The sequence below is a fragment of the Aspergillus alliaceus genome, assembly GCF_009176365.1.
Source record: "Aspergillus alliaceus strain CBS 536.65 unplaced genomic scaffold BDW43scaffold_11, whole genome shotgun sequence".
Taxonomy (NCBI): Eukaryota; Fungi; Ascomycota; class Eurotiomycetes; order Eurotiales; family Aspergillaceae; genus Aspergillus; species Aspergillus alliaceus.
The window spans coordinates 188,234-213,000 of record NW_022474694.1 but is presented as its reverse complement, the minus strand read 5'-3'; the positions used below and the strand labels follow the sequence as shown (position 1 = coordinate 213,000).

At 48.6% G+C, this 24,767-nt stretch overlaps 10 protein-coding genes and 1 non-coding gene across 11 annotated transcripts; 5 read left to right on the top strand and 6 right to left on the bottom strand.

The window, feature by feature from the left end:
* The first annotated feature begins 368 nt into the window (after positions 1 to 368).
* On the top strand, positions 369 to 450 carry BDW43DRAFT_t71. The gene has a single exon. It is a non-coding gene; the product is annotated as a tRNA-Leu (tRNA).
* Positions 451 to 786: 336 nt separating this feature from the next.
* On the bottom strand, positions 787 to 4,831 carry BDW43DRAFT_269348 (uncharacterized protein). Its single transcript, XM_032041218.1, has one exon. It carries the CDS (start codon positions 4,353 to 4,355, stop codon positions 1,107 to 1,109), a length of 3,249 nt encoding a protein of 1,082 aa, XP_031902482.1. The 5' UTR covers positions 4,356 to 4,831; the 3' UTR covers positions 787 to 1,106.
* An 895-nt stretch (positions 4,832 to 5,726) lies between these two features.
* On the bottom strand, positions 5,727 to 6,267 carry BDW43DRAFT_24757 (uncharacterized protein). Its single transcript, XM_032039760.1, has 2 exons — positions 6,208 to 6,267; positions 5,727 to 6,153 (listed from the first exon to the last, which is right to left on the bottom strand). The coding sequence occupies exon 2, from the start codon at positions 6,110 to 6,112 to the stop codon at positions 5,861 to 5,863; it is 252 nt and encodes an 83-aa protein (XP_031902481.1). The 5' UTR covers positions 6,113 to 6,153; positions 6,208 to 6,267; the 3' UTR covers positions 5,727 to 5,860.
* A 217-nt stretch (positions 6,268 to 6,484) lies between these two features.
* On the bottom strand, positions 6,485 to 8,077 carry BDW43DRAFT_269345 (Zn(II)2Cys6 transcription factor). The gene is made up of 3 exons (XM_032041217.1): positions 7,897 to 8,077; positions 7,113 to 7,825; positions 6,485 to 7,056 (listed from the first exon to the last, which is right to left on the bottom strand). The coding sequence occupies exons 1-3, from the start codon at positions 7,963 to 7,965 to the stop codon at positions 6,600 to 6,602; spliced, it is 1,239 nt and encodes a 412-aa protein (XP_031902480.1). The 5' UTR covers positions 7,966 to 8,077; the 3' UTR covers positions 6,485 to 6,599.
* A 623-nt stretch (positions 8,078 to 8,700) lies between these two features.
* On the top strand, positions 8,701 to 9,965 carry BDW43DRAFT_269343 (RTA1 domain-containing protein). The gene is made up of 3 exons (XM_032041216.1): positions 8,701 to 9,008; positions 9,089 to 9,331; positions 9,394 to 9,965. Exons 1-3 carry the CDS (start codon positions 8,837 to 8,839, stop codon positions 9,867 to 9,869), a joined length of 891 nt encoding a protein of 296 aa, XP_031902479.1. The 5' UTR covers positions 8,701 to 8,836; the 3' UTR covers positions 9,870 to 9,965.
* A 299-nt stretch (positions 9,966 to 10,264) lies between these two features.
* On the top strand, positions 10,265 to 11,361 carry BDW43DRAFT_24690 (uncharacterized protein). Its single transcript, XM_032039752.1, has one exon. It carries the CDS (start codon positions 10,496 to 10,498, stop codon positions 11,192 to 11,194), a length of 699 nt encoding a protein of 232 aa, XP_031902478.1. The 5' UTR covers positions 10,265 to 10,495; the 3' UTR covers positions 11,195 to 11,361.
* BDW43DRAFT_24689 (nitroreductase family protein) lies at positions 11,362 to 12,616 on the bottom strand. The gene has a single exon (XM_032039751.1). The coding sequence runs from the start codon at positions 12,147 to 12,149 to the stop codon at positions 11,529 to 11,531; it is 621 nt and encodes a 206-aa protein (XP_031902477.1). The 5' UTR covers positions 12,150 to 12,616; the 3' UTR covers positions 11,362 to 11,528.
* On the bottom strand, positions 12,567 to 15,263 carry BDW43DRAFT_269340 (Zn(II)2Cys6 transcription factor domain-containing protein). Its single transcript, XM_032041215.1, has 3 exons — positions 14,932 to 15,263; positions 14,825 to 14,869; positions 12,567 to 14,756 (listed from the first exon to the last, which is right to left on the bottom strand). Exons 1-3 carry the CDS (start codon positions 15,078 to 15,080, stop codon positions 13,085 to 13,087), a joined length of 1,866 nt encoding a protein of 621 aa, XP_031902476.1. The 5' UTR covers positions 15,081 to 15,263; the 3' UTR covers positions 12,567 to 13,084.
* A 285-nt stretch (positions 15,264 to 15,548) lies between these two features.
* On the bottom strand, positions 15,549 to 18,617 carry BDW43DRAFT_269328 (class I SAM-dependent methyltransferase). The gene is made up of 10 exons (XM_032041214.1): positions 17,714 to 18,617; positions 17,619 to 17,659; positions 17,511 to 17,568; positions 17,368 to 17,412; positions 17,286 to 17,321; positions 17,107 to 17,225; positions 17,035 to 17,060; positions 16,952 to 16,982; positions 16,551 to 16,905; positions 15,549 to 16,495 (listed from the first exon to the last, which is right to left on the bottom strand). Exons 1-10 carry the CDS (start codon positions 17,888 to 17,890, stop codon positions 16,262 to 16,264), a joined length of 1,122 nt encoding a protein of 373 aa, XP_031902475.1. The 5' UTR covers positions 17,891 to 18,617; the 3' UTR covers positions 15,549 to 16,261.
* On the top strand, positions 18,251 to 19,238 carry BDW43DRAFT_24573 (uncharacterized protein). The gene has a single exon (XM_032039732.1). The coding sequence runs from the start codon at positions 18,611 to 18,613 to the stop codon at positions 19,169 to 19,171; it is 561 nt and encodes a 186-aa protein (XP_031902474.1). The 5' UTR covers positions 18,251 to 18,610; the 3' UTR covers positions 19,172 to 19,238.
* Position 19,239: 1 nt separating this feature from the next.
* On the top strand, positions 19,240 to 21,667 carry BDW43DRAFT_24574 (Zn(II)2Cys6 transcription factor). The gene is made up of 2 exons (XM_032039734.1): positions 19,240 to 19,937; positions 20,111 to 21,667. The coding sequence occupies exons 1-2, from the start codon at positions 19,881 to 19,883 to the stop codon at positions 21,431 to 21,433; spliced, it is 1,380 nt and encodes a 459-aa protein (XP_031902473.1). The 5' UTR covers positions 19,240 to 19,880; the 3' UTR covers positions 21,434 to 21,667.
* The last annotated feature ends 3,100 nt before the right edge of the window (positions 21,668 to 24,767 follow it).

Genomic DNA, 24,767 nt, shown 5'->3' with positions numbered 1-24,767 from the left:
GAACACTGGCATGATTTCGTGCTCACGAAGCAATTCGCCAGTTTAGGAAAGTGCTCGGGTGAAATCGAGCTTTCAAGACAATATGCCAGGCAATTGAAGACCACGTGGGTGCATATAACGATCTTAGTAGCACTTGCGGCGTCACAGACTTGCCTCGGACGCAGTGTGTGGGTCATGGGGGGCAGTGCACATGCGACCACTTGCCACAGCGGTTTCGAGTAGGGCTCAGGTAATGTCAGATTAGATATGAATCTAACTTTGAGGAAGATGGCTATGTTCCCAGTAGTCAGTCTTCGCATATGTCTAACATGAGGGAAGGTATAAGAGTGGATCATATATATGGATCTCTCCCCGAGATACGCATCAAAGGCGAGATGGCCGAGCGGTCCAAGGCGCTGGAGTAAGGTTCCAGTCTCGAAAGGGGCGTGGGTTCAAATCCCACTCTCGTCAGCATCTTTTTTTTCCAATTTTTGTAGTCTAATTCTGTTCAACTCCAAAAGTAAATACTAGCTTGACGCAAAGACTAAAACGTCGACTTTCTAGAGAGGCTGGGCAACGCTTAACAATGAATAATGGAGACGCTATAGTGAAGGTAGACCTCGGTCCCTAATAAAATGGCCTTGATCATGACTGTCATATTCCTAATTCCACCCAGTTTCAGGAGACCTTGTAATTTGAGTTTAGAAAACTTATTAAAAATTAAATTACTACGCTTTCTGCGCTTTGATGGTGGGTGATCGAATCATATAGATACTTGGACAATTGTGTATACAGATCTAAGTTGGGTCTTGTCTTTGGAAATATATATTCGACGGATCACCGTTAAGATCTTAAAACTCCTGAACACTTTTATCCACCCAGAGATAAAAAAGTCCAGTTGCGTACCCAGTAGTCACCAAAACCATCTTCCCAATTCATTTCCATGAGGGTAGCTTGCCTAAAGAATATGTTGGTAATTCCAGAAAACAATTATATGACTTGATATTATAGATGCTATGATATATCCGCCATTCATAAAAAGATCGCTATTTCTCATAAAATATCGTGATCGGCGCCTCAATGCCTGAACACCTGTTATAAACATGGCTCTCCTTCTTCGACATATTCTAATTGTCGTTCTCATCATCTAGATCATAGTCCAAACCATCCTCCTGATCATATATGGTACCGTGTATCTCTGTCATATGAGAATATATGAGACCTTTGTCGAATTTGTCACCACAGAAATAACACCAGTGAGTATGACAATCTTCCACTTCACACTGAATGTGGCCACACCCACTGATCTTTTCCGTCATGACTCCACAGCCCGGACATGGTTTGACTGCTGACTTGCCTGGCTTAATACATTCTTCGCAGCGCCAGTTCGTGACTTCGGGAGGTGCCCCCTGGGCACATACACGCTCTAGATATGGCTTTGCTGTCGCACAAGACCGGCACCAGACGTAGATCCATGTTCCACGGTCTTGAATCGCGCCTTGGAGGTTTCCAACGGCGTGGATGCCCATTCCGTGCTTTGCCAATGTACGGGCGGAGGGTAACCGTCGACAGAATGGACATGACAAGGCTGCCGTATTGATTATCCTGCCAGGGGCGTTGAGACCGTACCATTGCGACAGACATTCTTTGCAGATCCGCTCTTGACACCCTCGACGGCTACAGGCAGAGCTGAGAGCTGTGGGATGGAAGTTGCTGAAACAGAGGGAACACGCGACCTTCACAGAACGTCTCCGGGATACGTGGTCCTGTAGCTTGGAGATTATTGATTCACTGTTCCGAACCAGTTTGCCTCGAATAGTGAGGTGCGGGTTTGTATCAGGAAAAAGCATGATTTGAGCGACAAATTTATCGGGCCCGATTCTCGATACGGTATGGAAGAGCGATCGGTTGCTGAAAGTATGGCCGCTTGGCTGTTTAGTGTCCTGGATGAACCAGCGAACTGTGTTTTCCTCTTTCAGCTGTTCTGCGGAAGTTTCCACGTCCACTATCGTTTGCCGTCCTGTAGTACACCCCGGACAAAGATATTCAGCCTCCACGAAGTCAGCGGGACGGTACGGCTCTGGCCAGATAATGCGACTCAAGCATCTATGGCACTCCACATAGGGCGCAAGGGGAACTTCGTCCCTTGTAGAGGGAACTGCGGCATTCCATACTCTGCAGTAGTGGCATTTTGGCCGGACTCGTAGACTTTCCACATCGTAAACCACATACTGTGCCCTACAATTTGTGTTGTGGCATTCCACCCATGCCGCTGGCGTCTTGTCAGTGTCGTCCTTGGTAACACTACAGTGCGCGCGAGTCGAGTTGCCTAGACAAACGCCACACTGTCCATCATGACCCATGATGGTGACGGATCGTGGGTAATGACAGGACTTGCAGGTTACGACTGGACCAATAGGGATCAAGGTTTTTTCGGGCTTCCATCCAATCTGAGCGGTAAAGGTTGTGTGGAGGTTGAGTTCTAAGAACCGGTACGCGATCAACTTTTCAAAGAGCTCCCTATCGCTTGGTTTCAAAACGGTGGGCATTTCTGTTACTGCAGAATCTCCAGTGTCGTTTGTCGTCTGGTTTAATGACTGTCGCTGTTGGTACTTGCGATCAGCATCAAGGAGTAACGTCATACAAGAGATGGTCCAAGTCTCTGGCACCTCTATGTCGTTCCATCTGTCCTTCATAGTTAGAAGCTGACTCTCAGCCGCAGGGAGTAGAGGTGTGATGCCCAGCCTCAAGGCCAAGGCGGCGAGAACGCTGGAAGGCCGAGTAGATAACATAGTTCCCGGGCAAACGATATGCAGTAGGATCTGCCAGAATTTGCGTTTATACTTCTCTTTTGCGAGAGCGATAGGTATCCTTGGCATGTCTCGGTCCGTCATTGATGCAATGTGCTCCGGAAGGTCTGCTGGACTCTGAATGTACGTTAATTGAGTAAGAACACGGCTTAGACGGCGAAGGATGTCTGGATCGCAGGACCGGCCTATCTCCAGAAGTTCGGCCCTCGTGAAGGTCGTAATGTCCGTTGTTGTCTTCTTGTAATTCTCATTTTTGTCGTGATCGGGGTGCGTAAAAGTGAGAGTAGGATCGAGGCAAACACAGGGGAATCGCTCAGTCTCTGGGACAGTGTTGATAAGTTCTACGACTTCCCCAGTGTAGTCATATGATGCCTCTAGCCAGTCTGTCATCCGAGATCTGTCCACCGGGTCTGTTATACGACTGACCTGTAAACTGAATGCATTGAGCAACTCAGATCGCGCCGGGTGTGCTCGGTCGGTACAAATGTTTCGCCAAAGCGTGGCGAAGATTGCATTGACAGCTATGACGGTAACATCTTCTATGATAATTTGCTTTAGGTGTTTCACCGCTAATGCTTGGTACGATGGATCGGTAGCCCATGACTTAGTAAAGTCAGCGACGGGAGCGGTTTTCTTTTGAATAGAATTGTGCATAATATAGGGGGACAACCGTTGCATTTTGAGACTTCCAGCAAGACGGTGTGAATCTGGAGTTGGGAGGTACGAACGCGCCTCCTCATCTCTCTCATCCCGGAATTTATCAATCCCCTTCAGGTCAGGGTAGCTCAGGAGATACGGAGATGTTTCCTCGCCAACATCGTCGACAGCAGGCTTTCCCACTCCCATCCAGGTCAACAAGACTTCAATAGTCACCTTTGATATTGCCGAGGGTTTGGCTGATGGTAAAACAATACATGACCCTTGTGTCATGGTGGAAAGATAGGTATAGTAGCTAGCAGAGGCATGGTTGTAGGTATGGCACATGGATGGATCGAGAATGCAAAAGACCTGAACCCTTTTCTCACCCTCGCGTAGGAGGTTGCAGGCGGAAACCCAGTCCTTGAACTTGGGGCCGAAGCCACCATAGCAGGTAGAAATTGATAAAGCGATCTGTTCCCTCCCGTGGTTTTCGTCGGGCCCGCGGTTGTCTAGATTCGGGTTATTACCCCAAGCATGAGGGGGTGCGTCTGCATAGAAGAGTATAACCGTTTTGGCGTCTGACCGCATGACTTCGTAAGCTTTAGCTAGTCCTGTCTTAGCCGCTTCCGGGACGTCATAATTCCCTTGAGTATCTAGGGACGCAGCGATTGCGAGTAGATCGGGTTGCGTATCACTTGTGGTCAGCGAGGTATCGAACCACCCAGACCATTCTAGCAGGTCTTTGCAGACATAGTCACGATAGGCTAATAATCCAATCCTCGAGAAGCATCGAGTGAGCTCCGAGATGGATATGATTTGACGGAGGGAGTTGTTAAGCGACTTCAGGAAGCTATGCATGGAAGCGGTGGCATCTACGACGACTAGCAGGTCATACTGCTCTGCCTCGTTGGGGTGTAGCCCTTCCATCTTGATGAGCAATGTAATTGAGAGAAATCTGAGTTGGAGAGGCTAGAGTTACTTCCTGCTGAGCACACATATATATCCCCTTCACTGTGAGTCATTTGACTGAGGGTCAATGCGCCTCAATTCTAGTTAGGCGGGAGAACAGTATTTTCTACCTTTTCCAGCGTCCATGGGTCATTTTGGGGAGCCAGGGAGTGCGGCCATCTGGTCGAGTAGGGGACTTGATTAGGGCATTGCTTTCAAAGCCTCGCCATGACGTGCACCTACCGCCTTGGGAACGCTAAATGATCCAGGTTACATTCTGTGGCGGCTTATTCCGTGTAGCTTCGGCTTCATTGGTGGTCAGTTGGAATAAAGGGTATGAATGACTCACAATAGAAATTGTTGAGAGCCGCATCCCATGTATCATTCAATTAGATGGGATACTTGAGGCTAGAAGTCTTGCCCAGGTTGTATCTTATCGTACTATGCCAAGCCCGGACCAAGACTAGGCCCTCAATGTGGGGTGGGGGGGGGGGGGCGCTACTTAACTAACCTCAATATAACCCCGGATCATGCAATACGACAATTGCATACTTACCTATAGTAGCGACTATTCAGATCAGACGTTGGGTGTAGAGAACAGTAATTGCGATCTACCCTTAGTGGACTACCTCTGAGATCTATAAGCATCTGGATGAGTGCTCTCCAGTTCTCTTCCAGAGAGGACGACAATAAGTTCTCAAACAGCCATACAGTGTGATTTCCATAAAGCGAAATTCTAAATCATTATAAGTCTTCAGTTTGAACTCCGGCCTCGCAACCTAGGCTGGGGACATATTGAATTAAATAGTCTGAGTAGTATATATAGATGTATGTATCTAGTGACTCACCTTCTATTGTCTCATGCGACAAATTACCTTTTTCCTCGCCACCGATAACTCGGTTAGAGCTGTGAAAGGGTTTATTATGATGCTGCGAGAGCGAATCGAGGAACGGCTAGAGCTTGAATCTAGTTCCTATGTAGAAGAGTCACTGGGGTTCCACGTAAAATGGCAGCGACAGCGCCAATGACGTGTTTCATGGAAAACTCGGGAACGAAAGAAACTGTACTTGCCGACGCGATTAGTGTGATTCTTATGGCCTATAAATCAGGGGAGGGTACTGCCGGAACCATAGTCCTGTATATGTACGGTATTCAAATGTTATACACATCGGGTTCTACAGAAGTACAACAACATTTCCAAATAAGTGGTCTTTAAATGCCAGGCATCGACAAGTTCTATTCAAATCAGATCCAAGCTCCATTGACTTCACTTTGCGATAGCGTTCTTTCTGAGGCTTAACAGTCGCATTTAAGGGTGCATGTACTGTGGTATCAACTTAAGGGCCTGTCCTCGAAGTCCGGTCCAGAACAAAAGTGGACCTCTCACCGGCAGACATGCATCGCATTGTGAAGAGTAGAGATCAGTTACTAGCACTGACCTAACTTAAATACCCAGGAAGCCAGAGGTAACAGAAAGGCTACCTTAGCAAGCCTGGATGGCAATACAGGCCTGAGAAGGCACTTCGATATCGAACATAAATTTATCCGGATTATCGAGAAAAGCCCGGCGATATCGTAGACACCGCTTGCTAATCAACAGTTGGCCACGACATGATACGTCTGAAGCGTATTTGAAGAACTGCTGATTTCCCCGGACATTGTTGCCACGACGAATCATATCATCTATACGGCTTGCATAATTGATGCAATCGGCACAGTAGGCATGCCGGTCCATAGCCTCCGGCGGGATCCGAGTCTTGTTGTGGAGTAAGATGCCTGTTATTACTTAGCTATCGGTCGTGGTAGGGAAGGATTCGAAAGATATCGTACCACATCCTACGAGAAATAAACAAACGGCGGTAAGAGCTACCGATACAAGAGAGATTCTCATTTTGGTGATTTCCGTAACGATCAATGCTTCATTCTGACCAGCATGACTTTGAAGGAATGTTGGCCTCCAAAGTCGCTAAACCACTTCGGGCGTCATGCGACCCCCCTCTTGGATTACTATTCCTGGTCTAGCGTCGGGCCAAGGGAAAATGGCAGCACGTGAGGGTTCATCCTATTTTTGGAAACATCTGAATATTTGAGTCGGATTCTATGAAGTCCATGGATAGCTAGAAATCTTTATTTGCAAGTTTGATTGGTGGAACTACGACAATGGCGCGGGATGCCTTCACATATCTTCGACTCAAAGATATATTTACTCATAAAAATACATATTATAAGGACACAGCGCCTGGGTGAAGAACGCTCCATCGCCCAAGGTCAGCACTATACGAGCAGAACTGCCGCGGCCATTCCAGCAAATCCGCATACCCAGAAGGGATCAGCTCTGAGATCTCAGATAGTAGCAATTCTGCACGTCTTCCCACAAACCAGAAATCTCGAAATACATGTAGTTGTACGCAGTAACAAGCGAGTAATATAAGAGCAAATGGATGCCTCTGCTCGATTAAAGTGACAAACTTGTTGCGGATCATAAGCGGCCAGACATAGATCATACCGATTCGAGCGCATGGGTCTGCATGTTCAATCCGCTGGCAGGTGTTCTCCAACTCAGTGACCGCATTCTCGAAAACTGGTTTCTCTTCTTCTCCAAAGGTCTCGACCGTGAGCCGGTATCTAAGTGCAGTTATCTGACCTCCCAGACCACGGAAGAGACGGAATGGCGTACCGCTGCTCATTATATTAGCCAGAGGGACAGGGATCATGAGGAAAAGGGCGTTTCATACGGTTTTTCAGACCAGTCTTGATCTACTAATGGCCCAAGAGGAGACTTCCGAATGAGGGGCATAAAGTCGGCAAGAGTAGATACCCCGCGGCATAAGTTGAACATTTCAATTACGCTGCTCAGAGGCTGCGCATCCTTAGAGTCAGTGGGCGCTGCGCCTGTCCAGACAATGAGCAAACTTGAGAATGAGAAGAGCGCAAGGCAGTTCTCCTCTGTTGGCTTCCGGAGAATAGTTCGGAACGTTTGGAGCCCTAGAGCCATATGAAATGTGGAGTTGGTGAGGTAGTGACTATGCTTTTCCGGCTTGAGATATGACAGATGCATCGCGGATAGAGATAAGATACCGTGCATAAGAAATTCATAGGAATATGCGATTGTTGGGATTACAGTTCTCCACACATGACGGACCTCTTCTTGATTTGTGAAAGTATTGCATGTCGATATACAATAATGGTGCATCAGTTCGGGATCTTGCCCATTCCATTCGCGCAAGAAGCATGCCGTATGTGCTAAGCTGCTCTGAAAAATGTTCAAGGCGGCATCTGTCCGTGCCGATATCTCAGCAAGAGAGTTGTTGGAAGGTGGGGTGCATGGATCTATTCGTTGCTCAAAATGCTTGTTCTTATTTGAAAGCCGTGGTGCAGCTATAAGAGGCGGATAACTACATGCAAGGCCACGGCGGGTACAATTCAAGCATGGGTCGGCTTCATCGCACTAGAGGTTTGTTAATAAATACGAGGAAAAGACAGCTAGGGAATACCACGACAGACTCCCTATAAACGTACCTTGACTCTCCGCTTTTTGCACTGGTCGCAACCATTGCGGGACTTCTTGTGTGACCTCCGAGGCGGCATATTCCGTTTAAAGCAGCGGCAAAAAAGGTCTTCCGTTATGTATTGAGAATATAAACTACTTGTGTGAAGTCCGAATAAGAGATGTCGCCTGCTTTAACACGCGCCGTATTTCGTCAATACGATAGCGAAAACGAGAAAACTGATTCGAATACGGTGGTTATCGGCTGTGATTGGTGGTATTTATATAGCAGGTATCCACATTTCAAACTTTTATTTCAGTTGTGGCAAGTGTGGATCCTCCATTCCCTATAGGAGAAATTGTTCCTGGAGCGCGAAGCAGTTCCATAGAGATATCATATAAATGAGCCTCCAAGCTAGAGCCTTAATCTCGGTATTCTACCGACGAGAACCATAGATTTAGTCAAGTATAGTAGTAGTCATGCTGATTCAGTGCGTTGCAATTACGCGTCGGGTTTCTCGTTAGGGCTATTCGTGCTTCGGATGCGTACTTGCAGTGATTCCCTTCTACTCTGCATACAACGTTTACTGTCAATTTTTGCCTAATCTCAGTCATGCAGATAGATGCCTTGATTCCTAATCTTAGCTATTCTAAGCATCCGTGGCAACGATGTCTGCAATCGATCCTGGGGTAGGAGTGGAGACAGCCGCAGGCTAATAAATAGTAAAAATTAGGGAAACGAGAACGAACTCGAACTCGAGAAGGCCAATTTAAAACGATGGGCAGGCCCATTAAAATTAAAATGCAAAATCTTCAAAGACTATTTATTCAAAGACTATTCAAAGACTATTCAAAGACTATTCAAAGGTGAAAATCTAGCACGTCCTCCTTGCACGACAACTACGATTAATACCGATCCTATCCTTCGCCTTGTGATTTTCGGCGCCCATCAGATCTCCCTCAGCGATCATCATGAGTTCCAACCAAGATGGTGGATTCGACTTCAAACTCTACCGCTACACGCCTTCACTTGTCGCAGCAGTCATCTTCATTGTCCTTTTCGTTCTGATAACGACTTATCATCTGTGGCAAACCTTTCGTTCGCGGTCCTGGTACTTTCTGATCTTCGTAGCGGGTGGAATCTGTAAGTCTATTCTATTCAGATTATATATCAAAGCTGAAGCCACATCGCTTTTGCATAACGTGGAACTGATATAATTTCAGTCCAAATAATAGGATACATCTGTCGCGCGCTAGCTCATTCTAACAAGGAATCCGTACCCATCTATGCCGTCGGAACGGTGCTAGTCCTACTTGCACCGCCTCTTTACGCTGCGTCAATATACATGACACTAGGCCGAATCATCAGATATCTAGACGCAGAACGGCTGAGTCCCATATCCACCAAATGGCTCACAGCGATCTTCGTCACCGGCGACATAGTTGCCTTCTTAGCCCAGTCAGCAGGTATGCATATCTCCCTTGTCTTTCGCCTTATTTCACTTACTCCCTTGCTCACTATGCTCCAGGAGGCGGCATCATGTCAGCTGGAAGTATCAGCGCCATGCATACGGGAGAAAACATCACAATTGCTGGTTTATGCGTGCAACTGGCTTTCTTTACCGTTTTTATTATTGTATCCACCATCTTTCATAGACGCATCGGCAAGAATCCGACCCCGAGGTCTGCTGGGACTACTCTGGTTCCTCGTCACTGGCGCGAAGCTACCTGGGAGACTGTCATGTTGGGATTGTACATTGCCAGTGTTCTGATCTTGATCCGCTCGATCTTCCGTTTGATTGAGTATGCGCAGGGCAACGATGGGTACCTGATCAGTCACGAGGTATTCATGTATGTGTTTGATGCGACCCTGATGTTCATCACCATGGTGGGAATGAGTATATTCCATCCTTCCAAGGTTTTGAGTCCGTCGGCAAAGGAAGAGGCGGCTTCGGAAGGATCATATACGATGACCACGCAGCTACAGCGGGATGACTCCGTATGATTTACGTTATTGTTTTGGGCCTGGTAATGACTTGCCCTGTACTGTACGTATTAGAAGGATACATTAATTATGAACGATTATTCTTACGTTGTTGAACACTTCCTAGTATGACACAATTTATGCCCCATGGACCTACTGCCGCCAGAAGCGAAATGATTGGATACCTCTTCTAACTGCCCTCGAGGCTTCAACGGTATTTCACTGAACCCCCGATTCATAGTATACCGCCAGAGTCAAAGCGCCGACAACGACGAATTCTCGCCGAAGCCAAATGAGAAGCGTTTCTGGCCCGAGAATGCTAGTCTAATCATAAGCCGGCGTCTTGGCAGCCGTGCATTGCCACGAAAAGAACCGAGGTATGAGACATGTCCCCCATATTCATAATACCTGAAGTATCTAAACTCATGCTTCGGATAAACCACGCAGATCAGCCCACAGCCACACTGATCGTACGTCACTAACCAAACACACTATTAGTTGTTCTATTTGAAAACGACACCAAGTTTAGACCTTGAGGCCGTGAGGTATTCATTTACAACACATGGAGTCTAACACCGTGGTCGATCCGGCTTCTGACCTTACTCGATATTTATACAACAGACTCTTCGAGCCAAAAAACTACAACCATGGAACCCAACCAGAGAACCGACGGCCCACCACCACCCTACGAAGAAATAGGCAATAAACGCCAGGACGATATCCTCAATCCAGCTGTCCTGACCCTAGCAAACCAATCCATCCACGCTGAAACCACGCCTTCAACACCACTTTACCGAATAAGCCAAGATATCACCTCTACACATCAAAAGTTCTCATCTCTAAAATTCGAACGGATAGAAACGGCTCTATCATTACAGCCTGACAGCAAATCTTCCCCAGAGGCCCAACATCTATTCTTTCTTGCGCACCCAGCACACGCACAATACCGAACGGACATTCCTGCATATTATATCACATCTGTATCCTCAAAGACATTGGGCAATATCCGCTTCGAGATGACTAAATCTCGACTCCAGAAAATAGAGTTCAGGGCACTTTTAAGCGCTAAGAAAACTGCGTGTGATAAGCCGTTGTTTGATGAGGGAATTGAGGAACCTCTTTTCAGCGCCAAGCCGAAATGGTCAGGCAGTCGATATAGATGGCTTGTTGCCGGTGGCAATGAGGTAGCGTTTGAGGATGGAAAGGGTGAGCGACAGAAACTGGTCGTTACGGTGCCCCTGCAACGGGACAAGAGGGACGCCTTGGTTGCATTGTGGATTTTGAGGCTGTGGCATGATACAGCTGAGAGCAGGCTGGCTAGACGAGAGGGTATGTTGAGTGATTAGATCCTATTAGACTGGGCTCCATGATATCGTTTTGTTCGGTTAACCTTTCTACAGCTCTTGAAGCCTTGACGCCGCATACAGCGTATGCGGGTATGGATCTCAAGTTCGCCAAAAGAGCCGGGGCCCTGGGAGCTCTTGGAGGAGGTGGTGCTTAATTGGTTACATTGGTCCTCTATCCGCGAAGTTCAGAGATACAAGCATGGTCCTCTTCCGAGCCGTCAAATCCGATCTATCTGTATAGCAGGAACGATTCTATTAATTTCACATCTATCCATGGCTCTATCCTGCAGGCTCTATATACTACATTCAAGAAGAAAGAAGAAAGAAAACCATCTCAAATCTTCGCTCCATATACCTTCAACAACTCCCCCAACGCCAACTTCTCCTTCTCCGCCGGCCTCTCCCCCTCCGGAACCCCAAACACCAACTGCGCCCTCAACTTCCACGTCCCAGGCACCCCCCAAGCTTCCGCAACCCTCTCATCAATAACCGGATTATAATGCTGCAAATTCGCCCCAAACCCCTCCTCCTCCAGCGCCATCCACGCCATCAACTGATGCATCCCACTCGTATGCTCCGACCACGCATCAAAGTTCTCCGCATAGAGGGGAAACTTCTTCTTGAGCTCGGCGATCACGGGCTGGTCTTCGTAGAAGAGCACGGTGCCGTATGCGGCCTTGAACCCGTCTAATTTTGGGCCGGTTTGCTGAAAGCGTTCGGGCCCGATCTTTGCGAGGAGGATTTCTTTAGTTATGTTCCAGAGCTTTTCGTGCTGGTCGTTTAGGAGGAGGACGGCGCGGGTGGACTGGGAGTTGAAGGCGGAGGGGGTTTTGAACATGATGGAGCTGACGATGGATTGGATTTTTGTGTCCGGGATGGGGGAGGAGTTGCGGAGGGCGTAGTAGGAACGGCGGTTGGCCAGGGAGGCGAGGAGGGAGGCGCTAGCTTTGGACATTTTGGTGGTGGATGGTGGAGGGTATAGCTGGTTATGGGGAAGATATGTGGCCTCCCGGTTGTTTGGGATGTACTGAGTATTTATAGAATGACGCTGTTTGGGATCGGAGATATCGGGGTTTGGTAGAAGGCGGCAATTCCGAGTTCCAATTGGTTCTAGAGATCGAAATCTAGGATCTCAAGAGCTTGATCGTGCTCGTGGAGACTTGGGCATTCTTAGGTAAATATTTGTCATGCATGGTCCGTCGTTAGGGTTACTTCCTGCTTTTGCCTTTTTGATGCGTTGATATTCTTTGTAATTCTTAGATAACGAAGTTTATGTCTTAGTCAGAGTGTATTTTAAGTTAATTGGACAGGAATGCGGAGAGCGGAATTATTATTAATATCTAAAGACTTTTAACTTTCAATGACATTCGCATAGACTTTAAGTGGCCTCGAATTATTCAAATAGGGGTATTTTGGAGTTAAATAGTAACAATATCATCATTGAATGATTCGCATCAGGGACGATATTTTTAATCAGCTATATATCCACTCTATGTTGTGTACGATTGAGGCATGGAGGGGAAATGCTTAAAAAGGTGCCAATAGAGGGAGCCCTTGAAGGACTATTCTGTGCATTTCTTTCGAAACACACCCTCGCCCACAGTCTGTCCACAGGATCATCCGATTGACCTGGGGCGTGGCGCCGAGCGAACCATAGGGCAAAATAACACTCATAAGGGATCGCACTGCCTCCTCCAGAGACATGCACCGACTGATCGATCGCGGGCATGAAGCTCCGGGTCGGATAGTCATTGATAGCCATCGATAGTCATCGATAGTCATTGTGTGTTATAGTACCAGAATCCAGGTCATGACGCGGCTTTGGAGAAGACTGGGCCGGGCGCTTGAAGGGAAGGGAATACCTGAGGGTAGAGCCGTACTCGCCTTCCTTTATCCTATGAAACAGGACTGTAGAAGCAAACCGGGCTGTATACGGGACGAGTCCATAGAAAAGCTGTCAAAATTTGCTTTCCGTGTTTCTTCTAGCCCCAGCATAGCAGTTGTCAACATCTGTACAGTCTGAGGGTTCATCCGCTCAGACTTCGCCCAGTCTTTACAGCAGAATAGATTAAACGGTGCAACTGATTCGCCTTGCGGGGGCGTTGGCAACCATAAGTCTTCCGTTGTGTGATGCCAACCTTCTCCCAGACCATTGGGCTTCGTCAGGAGCGTCAGCTTAAAGAGAGAGTATCCGTTGACCTTCGTTGATGTCGGTTCAGTATAGAAATCATGCACTCGAACATGTTCAGGAATAACAGTAGCATCCTCGGGGATCTCGCCGTCGTGCAGATCCAGACATGCCTCTTCGAGTTCCATGACTCGTGAGAAGATAGCGTGGTAGTGGTCAACCCTATACCACCACTCTTGTCTCGGCATCCGCCGAAGCAAGTCCAGACCTTTGCGGCGGAGGCGCGGCCAGCGGCACTTCCAAGCGACGGCGTGGAGGGGGTATAGGAGACCAAAGTCCAAGCTTAGTGTCTTGGTTAGCTCGTCGGGGTAGCGGTCGGGGTTCGACACGATGTTCTCGCCGATGCGAAGGATCCCCTCAAATTCCTCTCGGTGGTCGTCCCAGGCGCACTCACAGCCAACACGGTACGTGGTGATCCCCATAATGGTCGAGTACCACATCAGACGAAGGACATCCGCAGCGTCTTGTTCATCCTTATTCCATGTTGACCCCTTCCGTCGAACAAGGTCGTCAAAGTTGGCCTTCCAGCGGTCGCGGGTTTGCCGAAGTCCCCTTGTGATGCTCAGCATTTCAGCACCCACTGGCCGCCCAACCATAAGGTTCTCATCTAGCAGTGAAAATACAGCCGTAGTGGCAGTGACCATGTCGACCATCGCCACCCTGACCTCACGGAGGCTTTCAAATCTGTCTGCTAGAACAAGCATACCGGTGTCAACCGGGTTAAGCAAAACCTTTCGTCGAGTTCCGGGATGATACTCGGAAGTGTTCAGGTTGAAAAGGCTAATAATTGGGGCCAATTCCGTTTCGACGAAATGCGACTGGAACGAGGAATATGCTTGGCCCCATGGAGTCTTCGGCCGGCTACCGGTCTTCTCGCGCCATGCCCACAGGAGATTAATACCGCTGGATATATGCGACGCGGCAGCAGGTGCGTTCCCCCGAAGAAACTCAAAGGCCGTAAAGAGAATGCTAGCCACCACTACAACAGGAATGGCACTCAAGTCGGAAGCTGTCTTCTCGATCGTCGCGCGAATAGCCCGGTTGTACAACTGCACGGCCGGGTCCGCATTGCCACTTGCGGCATTAAACGAGGGGAGCAATTTGCAACCTCCCTTGTGTTCATGTAGAGAGCCTATCGCGGCGATTGCTTGGCGAATGGCGGGTTCCACAAGACTGAGTTGGAGGACAGTGGCTCTCCAGAACCCGCCCTCAAAGAACCCAGCCAGCTGGGTAGATGACTTGTGAAAAAAAAATTCCAGCGCGTGTGACTCCATACTGGACTTGGAGGCCGTGACGGTCTTGAGCGGCTGGGATATCTTCGACGGCACGATCTCCAATGCATACCCGTCACATTTTCGTCCAGTATTCGTACACCTGGAGACCGGTCAGTCCAACAGACTCCAAAGGCCCGCTTTTTCTTTGCTCTCGACAGTTAGTCGTACCGGGTGCATGCGGGCTTGCCTTCGTCGCACTTGACTTTGCGGATCCTGGGTCGCACATCTTTTAGCAACGATCGGGCCCCTGTTTGTGCTTCCGTGGTACTACTAACTTGCAGGTGATACAGCCCGTTCGCACCTTTGGTTTACTTGCCCGTTTTCGTTTCACGGGAGGGGCCATGCTGAATCCGACTACAAAACAGTGGTCTATGAGACTTTTATGGCGGGTATTGTCAAGGGGTGGTAATATATGGAAGATCATGAAAGTGAGGCTGAGACGATCGACTGCCCGTCTCACCTCACGTGATGACCATTGCCTCTTTTGGTAGTCGTACTGTTGCACCCTAAGGCTGCGCCCAGGTTACATATTGCTCTTAGTACAGAGCGGCATCCGATAAGAAAAGTCCTTAGATATCCTCCCGCGTCTAGCCTAGATGGGAAATGGCTTGCGTTTTCCTCATTTGCCGAAGCTTGGTGCTACATAGCGTGTGTAGTGGTCTCACGGGATGTGGATGAAAGGTATACACATCCTAGCAGATCCTACCATATCGAATCAATTTAACGATGGGAATAGAATCCGGGCAGTGGTGTAGAGGCTCAATTCAGAGGTTAAAACCGTGTATTTCGCGCACCTCTATGTGGTATTAAATAGAAGGGAGTTACGCCACCTAACTATCTGACCCCACGGTAACAAAAGGTCAACCGGAGAAAAAGAAATTGAATCAGCGGGCTTGTCTCAGGCACTCTCATTAGGTTGTAGTAATCCTGTAATGTCGGTCACCTAAGATCGATTCTGGAGACATACGTCTTGCAGTGGAGACAATGAATCATTCGCGCGAGGACCCCTGGGGTTGACATGTAATCGCGCTTCTCGTTTAAAATGGCCATTTTAGTTACCCAAGACCCATCGTCAGTAAGGTTGTTTGGAGCACGCTCGGAAAGTAAAGAAGGAAAGTGTCGCGGCGGACTGTCGTGCAGGGTGTACTGTGAACGCTTATATCTGACGTTGAGTATAGGGCCCAGTCACACAAAGAACGGGCTCGATAGCCGCAGTCGGATGCAGGGAGATCATGATTCCCGAAACTATATTCCAGACAATGAAAAAATGGTATGGAAAATGACTGAATCCTGCCAAGGCGGCTCGTTGCTTGTACATACATGGAAGATCCATACTAGTATAGAATAAGATAGAGGACGAAAGATCGAATGAATATAGACTTGACCTACTTACTATCATCACAGTCAGACGTATCCATCATAATTAAAACAGTGCAGCGGTAAGCCGATAGTATAAATGATGCAATGAAATACCACGCGAAAAAAAAAAAAAAAATTTCAAGACTTCGAACCGCCCCCTAGCGAGACATGCAATAATTCGCTCAAAATAAAACACAAACCCATGCTCAGATGCAAATTCATTAGCTATCAATCATCAGTACCGGCTCACAGCGCCCTCTGCCCGTAAATAATATGGAGTCGCGAGTATAGATGAAGCGACGTATCCCGTAATTCCTTCCGCATGCCTGCCACTAGGACTTCAATCTCAGCACGACTCCATCCCAGCATACGTGTAAATAAGGCATAACAGTAGGGCGGCATGGCTTCAATCATGTTGACCTGGTGGTAACGCCCGAGCTCCTTCATCTTGGGGTCTTTGGGCCAGGGGCTTTGGGGAAGCTGTTGCCGTTAGAATTTATATTTGACCGGCCGATGGAAAAAGGGGGGCAGATACCTTGTAGACATCTTCACGGACGTTGACGAAGCCCGCCTTTTCCATTCGGCCCTTCCAAGTCGACACGGTGTCAAAATCCTTTCCGAACTTCCGGGCACTTAAGTGCATGTTCTTGACCCCCTCCATCATGGACGTAGCTTTAAGATGCGTGTCATCGTCAGAGAAGGAGTTGACTTCGATTGATGCGATTTCCATCCATCCACCAGGCTTTAGGTTGTTGAGGGCTTGAACGAAAAGTCGGTCGTGGTCACGGATGAAGCCTTCTAATTCACGCCCGTGGATGTAGTCGAAAGGTTGGCTGTAAGACCAAGGCGCTTCAAAATCGTCGACTTCGAAGCGGAGGTTGGGAGGGACCCTAATCCATTAGCAATGGCCAATAAGTACGAGTGTACCACGCCTACCATGACGGTTGAATGGGACTGAGATCGTTTCCTAAGCCGACCGGTCAATACCGAGCATCTCATATATAGAACGATATACCTACCTATCACCTCTGATTCAGGATGTTCGCTGTTATCGTTAGTATTCCGCTATTGATTTTCAGACCCGGACTTACTCTGCAAAGTCAATAGCCCAGATCCCGGTTCCCGTACCGATATCCAGCACACGGGCAGGGTTCTTAATCGGTGCCGCGTGTAGTTCACCTTTCAACACCATTCGGTAGATATGATGGCTCTGTTGTTGTTAGTCTAGCCATTCCGTTGGACATCCATTGCTCTGTTAGGCTCGACTAACCAAGTCCAGACGATCTTGTTCTTGTTCGTCGTTCGGCTGTCCGGATCAGTATGACTACTGAATGAGGCAACGGGCTACTTACCAGAATATATTCACCCTCATGGTACGAATGATACCGGCGACCATTCTACATACTTAGCAAGCGTTACGGAACGGCTAGTGGACAGAGAGATACCTCATATCTGTCTACTGTTAGCCTCGTTGTAACGGAACTGTGGCTGTTACATACTGATAATGCATCGCACTGGAAGTAATACTGGTGGTATAACTGGCGTCCCCCACTCTACAATCGTAAGTCGACCATCTGTGACGACACAGGGCCTAGTCACTTACGATGAGGCATACAAGGAATCGTTGTCCCCATCTGAGAAGGTCTGAATATTCTAGTTAGCTGGAATCCTTGGGAGTTAGGACCAGGAAGAACCAACATCAGGCTCGATAACCCCCTGAATGTGTCCCTGGGGTGTTTCCTCTGGGTCTTCTTCTGAGACTTCCTGCGGTACTTCCTCCGTTACTTCCTCCGGTACTTCTGGCTCATACGGTGGACTCTGCGGTGGAGTCTGTTTCCGTACGTGCTCAGATGGTCCTTCGTTACGAGTCGCCATCCTTGCAGGGACCGAGGCGATACGACCACAATTCCAGGGAGAAGGGAAGAGAGGGTGATGGTAGAATGATAGGGATAAATAATCCGGGGCAGGGGGGAAAGATACTAGCACTATTTAATTAAGATAATAATCATTGTAAATAAAAAGACGAAAAAGAAACCAAAAGAAATGAAAAAGAGAAAATTTAACCAAAAAAAGAAAAGCCGGGACAGAAAGGGGAGAATGGTGAAGAATGAATAACTGTGGTCCCAACTGCACGCTTGAATCAGACTCGTCAACAGGTGCATAGCGGGACCGCCGTTGAGAGACAGATCTGCGGTGTCTAAAAAAGCTGGCCGAATCAAAGTACAACAAGTCCTATTCGGCAGCTGGACTATTCCGTCTATTTCATCATAATATTACGCTCATCACTCGTTTAGACCACATTTGCACGGATGCACCGACAATGTGCCGCGACCGTCGATCGAGGAGGCCTGGCTTTTTTCGGAGGCCAACAGGCTTAGCCGCTATTAGTCGGCATTAGTGACCGTCTAGTCTGGTCGGTTAACTGGTTGAGGTCTTGGGTGGATCCACTACCTTGTCTCTCCCATTTTCCCTTTTGTGCTCGGGGCGTGTCGATTTCTTCTTCCTGTTTCTTGAGGTCGATTAGGGCATACCCGCATTTCTTTGTTAGGGGGGAAAAAATATGGAGAGACAAAGAGAACCATTCCGCCACATCGGATGTTGGGTAGCAAGGATTTAACAAAAATAAAAAGGAAAACGAAGATCTTCCGGATATATCTCGATATAAAAGCCTATACTATTTACTATATGCTATCGTATGTTGTTGACAATAGCTGCATTTCTGCTCGATACTATTCTCATAATCCCAGTCAGAATCGTAACCCTATGAGGGATACGCTCAGTCTATCTCCACTACCCGCTGTCAGCAATTTCAATCATGCCACGTCAATTTCTTCACGTCCATGTGGCTCCCTCCAGATAAATGAAAAACCGCAAAAAAGGTCCTTGGAAAAGAATGCCGAGAAGATTCCGGATCGAAATGAACCGTTTCTACGATGGTTCCATGTGGCGGTGGGGACTTTTTCATATGCACGAATCTTGTGCATAGAGAAGTTATTGACACTAAGCTCCACAACGCCCCACCCCCTAACAGATCGATGCATCACATCCCCAGATAGGCAAAGAGGCGAGATGATGCTGTGTTGGCGAATGCGATATTTTGAATCCTGTTTCGTACTTACCAGCCCACGGCGGACCGAGCACCCAGCACTTAAATAGTCTAGAACGCGATATGGGAGCGAAGGATGGCCATTTGCAGGAGTGGCAGTGATTCCACAAGTACGAAGGGGAAGACATGCCAATCAGATCCTCCTCTTGCCCTAGTGCGCCATGGGCTTCTGGCAATCTAACTAAAGTACACCGAATCTGGAACCCCGTGACCAATAGGGGTTCGGACATCGGGGTGTGTGGTTCTCTTTGCTCGTTTCTGTCAAAAGGCCCAAACCTACATTTAAGATTTATTTCAATGCTGATGAAGAAAAAGGTTTCCCCCATCCTGCGGGGGGATAACGTTCTGTCCAACTTACCGAGTCATTCTTACCCTCTTGGTGCACAATCTGAATCGACTACTGATTAGGGCTCTGAGTACGGAGTACAACTTCCGCGGCACACACGTAGCGGCTCACTAGTGCGCATTCAACGTCCTTCTCTCCTAAATCTTAGTGTGTTCCTTCCAAGATATGTGCATAAGATGCAATTTTTTATCTCCTGGTCGGTGGCGGGGAGGGGGCGCACCGTCTCTTGGCGCCCTATGATGGATCCCGATATACGAAGAGTCATCGGAAGACGGACGGCATCTCGTCGGATATTGCCCGTTTCTCTCTAACTGCAGGGCTTGTGCTCCTCAACAAGCCTATCACTCTCTCTCTCGGTTCGACTGTGAATTCGTATTCACTTTCATGCTACCTCCTGAAAGCAGTAACGAAGAATGGTTGGCGTACCGCGCAGCACTGGCTGTCGCGCCTGTCTCCAGCGGCGGGTCAAAGTGGGTGCTCCTAATGTTAAATTTGCCTCGGGCCACGGTTTTCCAAACGCAGAAGAGAAAGAAAAGAAAAAGAAAAAGAACGGATTACATGAGCCAAAAAGAAACAAAAGAGAAATTATACTATGCCTATCATATTATGTCGCGCAGAAACGGACCTTCCTAATGAAAAATAGTGCGACCAAACCCGTCCAGCGTGTCTCCGCTGTGTAAAGCGAAAAATAGCCTGTCCCGGTTATCAAAAGAGATTCCAATTCTACCATAAAACTGCCCCCGCCGTCGTCAAGTCGATTCCCGATCGCGACGATCAACGACCACCGCCGCAAAATGCGAAGCACCAACAAATGCTCCTCATCCGTCGGATGGACCAGACCTTGGCCCCCAACCTGACCGCAACCGCCCTCGATACTCAGCTCAAAGAGGTCTTCTCGGATGTCGTCTCCGCCATCTTCCCGAACCTATATGCCGCCTTCTCCGCCCGCGTCGACCTCACCTGGGTCGACTTCGTCCGCCACCACTCGGCCGCCCAGCCCAGCGCCGTGAACTGGGGCATCCGCTGCCTGAACACTTGGTATTTGGCGCGGCGACATCGAGATGACGGCCAGCTGCAGGTTAGTCGACATATGTATAATCGGGCCCTGCGCGGGCTGGTCCAGGCGCTGCGTGACCCGACGAAGGTCAAATCGGATTCCACGCTCGCGGCCGCGATGGCCCTGGGTGTATACGAGATGCTGGACGGGGTGGGCCCGAATTCATGGTTGGTGCATTCGCGGGGGATCGGGGCGCTGTTCCGATTGCGTGGGGCGGATGCCCATCGCTCTGGCTTCGGGCGGACCATGTACACCACGTACCGGGCGTTTCTGGTGGCGGAGGCGTTTGTGTGCCAGGAGGCGTGCTTCTTGGAGGGTGAGGAGTGGAGGAAGATGAATCGGGACGCCCTGCGGGCGGAGGAGCGTGAGGGGAAGGCCGGGCAACTGGGTGAAATCACCGAGACGGCGTTTGGCGAAGTCTTGCTTTGTCCGGGGTACTTGGTGCGTACGCGCGAAGCGATTACGGGGCCGACCTCTGAGGAGTCGAGGGAGGCGTTGGCGGCGGCGATTCGCTGCAGTCGAGACATTCTGCGAGGTTTGCAGGGACGGTTGGCGGCCATTTTGGAGCTTCGTTTGAATGGTCCGGTCGTTCAGAGGAGGAATACCCTGCATGGGCATGTTCCTGAGGAGTTCGCGCATACTATTTCGCATAGGAGTCTGCGGGGGATAGACTCGGCGCTGGCGCTGCTGGATCAGCTTCTTGTGCTGCTTGTTGCTAAGAAAATCCGCATGCTGGGTTCGGTTGATAGCGAACCCGGAGAGAGTCCTTGGGATACGGTCACATATCGACCGGCTCCGGAGGGCCCAGCGCCCGTCAGTGAAGAGAAGCTGGGTGAAAACCCGGTCGAGGCCCTCGATTGGCTCGATCAGCTTGCACTGTCTATGGGGACTCTGGCACTCAAGACATGAGGAATTTTTGGCTCCGCGTCATTGAGGCCCGGTTACCATGTCGACCAGGACCATTCCTTTCATTTATTCTCTTGCCCAGTAAATCGGGCCTGTTCTGCGTTATTTTTGTTCTATTTTTGTTCAGCTGAGCATAACTACTGCCTACAATGCTTCGTTGTCCCCGCAACCTTAAGAATGCGGAAGAACAAGCCTTGAGTATGCTGTCGAACCGATGGCTAGTCCCGGTCGCCACAAGCTCAATTTCATATTGCATAGCGTTCCTTCTAACAGAGGCAAACTCCGACAAATGTGCTGTATGAGAAGCTAGTCTGGATGAAAATTCGCCCAGCTGTGCTTGCCGGTCCGACCGGTTATTTGTTACCAAGCATCCTTGCATCGGCGTTGAATGGTTTTTTGGACGCATAGCCGAGGCGCTTGCATTTATACCTAAGAAAGTACACAAATATCTCATGCCCCTGTGTTCTGATAATGTGTACTCCAAACTCTGGCTTGCGTTTATATGAATTAACGAAGAAATCTGAAAAATATATATGTATAATTTTATTACACATTGTAATTTCCTGCCCAGCCTCGTTGAGGTATTCCCTGTCCAATAAGATTATATGTCTTCAACCCCCCATGTGTAACCCTAACACCAATTACATTAAAATTAAGTCATGAAAGAGACTCAACGTACGAAATTGCAATCAAAAGATTGAATGAGACTCATTGTAAACGCTAGCATTGCAAAGATTGGTGTTGGTCGACCAAATCTCGAGAGGGTGCACAGAGCTTACACGAATAGCAGAGGAACTAGGAGTTACCCAGAAGAGCGCGGAATATAGACTCGGGTAACCCCGAAGCACTGAAGGCAAAATGAGCATCCTTGCGAATGTGCGCCACACGTACTTTTTGCTGCTGGGAACGGGGAATATCGCCATGGCCAATCGTGTCTCCCAAGCGCAAGGCAAGAGTTTCCTGCAGGCTGACTCACCGTTACGATATTGATTGGCCGGGATGAATAAGCCAACTACTAATGGTACATTCAAACTGGCCAAGTCAGATATATAATTGGGTGACTCGGAGTCGAAAAAGTGGACCATTGTGGGCAGAAACGCCAGGGTGGATACATATGTGTAATGGCGGTGGGAGGAGAAAGCGGTTCAAAGATACAAATTGAATACTGAGATGTGCCATTATAGTCGGTTGCAATCGAAAATCGAGGAATAGTGGGGGATTTCTCGATGTAAGAGACAGAGGAACAATATCTAACGGGCGGCTCTTTTAGCCGGTTCTACGGCAGATTTATGCTAACCCTAGCTGTGTCGGAATTTCCCCGTGGGGAGATATCGGCGTCACGGAGAGAAAATTAAGCACTAAGACGGTTGCCTTCATCTCCTTTCTTTGGTGCCCGAGGGCAGTCACAGACACAGCAGTAAGATCCCTCCGGACAGTCCGATAATGCAAGGCTGGAGGACCTCAACCCCTCGTGCCTGTGCAAGAGCACCCACAGCGAAAGGTAAGATGGCGGCACCGCGACCTCCAAATGCAGCTGTTAATCCAATTGCGCTGACATGTTGAGCTTTGGGAAGAAGCTTAGTGGCTACAACGACTACTGCAGGGAAAAAGAGACCAAGAGAAAAGCCCTGGAGGGAGGCCGCCACTGCTGAAGCATAGAAATTCGGGGCAAACCAAAGGACCAGACCCAGTCCAATAGCGAGCAGGGAGTATAAGCATCGACTTTGTTAGGGGTTGCAACTGCAGATGAGACATTTAACGTACCACGATGGATATCTTCTCTCCTACTTGCGGGGTTACGAAGCCTAGGAGTACTCGGCCTAGCCAAAATCCGGTGGCCGTCATACCACTGGCAAAGGCTTCGCCATTGCGGATTTGCTTCATGAATGTGACTCAATACAACCCCTGAGGGGACTTCGATTCCCACGTAACCGAGAAAAGGGAACCGCGCATATCCAAGTGACCCTGGCATAACTCTTCCGGAACACCACCTGGCGAAGGTCACCTTCGTTTTCAACAGAACGAGTTTCCAAAACAGCTGTAGCGGGGGAGTCCCAGAAGACTGTAAGAAGGAAGCCAAGCTCGAGAGCAGCGCAGCCGATCTATAAATTAGCTAGTGATTCTCCATTCCGCAGCATAGAACATACCATAATATAGTAGAAACAATACCATTCCAAATGGGCCTTACGGATGAGGGACGTGGTAATTAAAAGGGCTTAGAACTCCGCCCCGCACCGTAAAGACCATGTAATAGCCCAAGCAGCTGGTTTGCGTTGGCCATATTACCGAGCCACGCATTCCAGGCTGCATGTCCAAGACCATTGCCAAAGCCCGCAAAGACGAATGAAATCATTAGAACCGGATACGGAGGTTGCAAGCAGTTAATGATATGTGCAATCAGATGACAGCCAGCCAGGAGACAGCAATGCTACGCCGCGGCGGCCAAAATTGATGTGGATTTTATTATTCAGGAGGGAGGAAAGGGTATAACCACCAAGGGGCGAGAAGAAGACGAGCGACACCACTGCGTAAGAAAGACTATAGTGGGAGTCAAGCTGCGTACTTTCAGTAACTGTCCAAAACGTCTACTATCTGTGTCTAGAGAGTTAATATAAGATATCGAGGGCTAGGTCTACTAGCAATGACTAATTAAACTAGACAGTTTAAAACAATTTACCCCGTACGCGGCGTCATTCATTCCCGTCACTAGAAAACTCCAGTAAGTCGCAAGTACTTTGAGTACGTTTGATCGGGGATGGTTCCATCATTCGGTCTGGTGAAATACGTGGGGGAGGCCCCGATATCTCGAACGATCGTCGAATTTTCCCGCCGTGTGATACAGGCCCGCCTGTTATCGCCATGGTATTGCTCTACGACTCCGATCGTTGGATGGGTCGAAAGAAGTGATTGAAGTGACAATTGATTCTGATGAAATGTGATGGAGTATGCCATCCTCCTCCGCGCAATTTTATGCCAAGTGCCAAGATGAACAACTAGACTGGGAGTACGACGTCGGATCGGCTGAACTTCGGATAAATTACTGAATCTCGCAAGTTGATGTTGAATTGGGGTGGATTATCATAGAACGAGAAGTTCCAACTTGAACCATATATAGTATTCTTCCTCATAAAGCCAACATTCTCGATAGGGTGAGACATAGTTTGGCGGTATATGCGACATAAGGAGTTTGGAGTGAACCGACAAGTCTTAAGACAGCTGGTCAGCAAATTAAACCCCCACCCCATTTAGCAAAATATGCACTCCGCGCAGAACGCTGCAGCTGAGGTGACTGGGACGTGGACTCTTCGAAGCTTTTTCCATCAGGCTCGCATTCCAA

Bases quoted from the DNA above. Each gene is read 5' to 3' on its own strand.
- BDW43DRAFT_24690 (XM_032039752.1), top strand. From the start codon at position 10,496: ATGGAACCCAACCAGAGAACCGACGGCCCACCACCACCCTACGAAGAA.
- BDW43DRAFT_24573 (XM_032039732.1), top strand. From the start codon at position 18,611: ATGTTGGGTAGCAAGGATTTAACAAAAATAAAAAGGAAAACGAAGATC.
- BDW43DRAFT_269345 (XM_032041217.1), bottom strand. From the start codon at position 7,965: ATGCCGCCTCGGAGGTCACACAAGAAGTCCCGCAATGGTTGCGACCAG. The intron at 7,826-7,896 runs GTACGTTTATAG...ACAAACCTCTAG, and splicing joins GCAAAAAGCGGAGAGTCAAG to TGCGATGAAGCCGACCCATG. The intron at 7,057-7,112 runs GTATGAAACGCC...TATAATGAGCAG, and splicing joins CAAGACTGGTCTGAAAAACC to CGGTACGCCATTCCGTCTCT.
- BDW43DRAFT_269348 (XM_032041218.1), bottom strand. From the start codon at position 4,355: ATGGAAGGGCTACACCCCAACGAGGCAGAGCAGTATGACCTGCTAGTC.
- BDW43DRAFT_269328 (XM_032041214.1), bottom strand. From the start codon at position 17,890: ATGGCGACTCGTAACGAAGGACCATCTGAGCACGTACGGAAACAGACT. The intron at 17,569-17,618 runs GTAAGTGACTAG...TTACGATTGTAG, and splicing joins GATTCCTTGTATGCCTCATC to AGTGGGGGACGCCAGTTATA. The intron at 17,322-17,367 runs GTAAGTAGCCCG...TGATCCGGACAG, and splicing joins ATGAGGGTGAATATATTCTG to CCGAACGACGAACAAGAACA.
- BDW43DRAFT_269340 (XM_032041215.1), bottom strand. From the start codon at position 15,080: ATGATCTTCCATATATTACCACCCCTTGACAATACCCGCCATAAAAGT. The intron at 14,870-14,931 runs GTTAGTAGTACC...TGTGCGACCCAG, and splicing joins ACGGGCTGTATCACCTGCAA to GATCCGCAAAGTCAAGTGCG. The intron at 14,757-14,824 runs GTACGACTAACT...ACCGGTCTCCAG, and splicing joins GGCAAGCCCGCATGCACCCG to GTGTACGAATACTGGACGAA.
- BDW43DRAFT_269343 (XM_032041216.1), top strand. From the start codon at position 8,837: ATGAGTTCCAACCAAGATGGTGGATTCGACTTCAAACTCTACCGCTAC. The intron at 9,009-9,088 runs GTAAGTCTATTC...ATATAATTTCAG, and splicing joins CTTCGTAGCGGGTGGAATCT to TCCAAATAATAGGATACATC. The intron at 9,332-9,393 runs GTATGCATATCT...ACTATGCTCCAG, and splicing joins CTTCTTAGCCCAGTCAGCAG to GAGGCGGCATCATGTCAGCT.
- BDW43DRAFT_24689 (XM_032039751.1), bottom strand. From the start codon at position 12,149: ATGTCCAAAGCTAGCGCCTCCCTCCTCGCCTCCCTGGCCAACCGCCGT.
- BDW43DRAFT_24574 (XM_032039734.1), top strand. From the start codon at position 19,881: ATGGTTGGCGTACCGCGCAGCACTGGCTGTCGCGCCTGTCTCCAGCGG. The intron at 19,938-20,110 runs GTGGGTGCTCCT...AATGAAAAATAG, and splicing joins GTCTCCAGCGGCGGGTCAAA to TGCGACCAAACCCGTCCAGC.
- BDW43DRAFT_24757 (XM_032039760.1), bottom strand. From the start codon at position 6,112: ATGGACCGGCATGCCTACTGTGCCGATTGCATCAATTATGCAAGCCGT.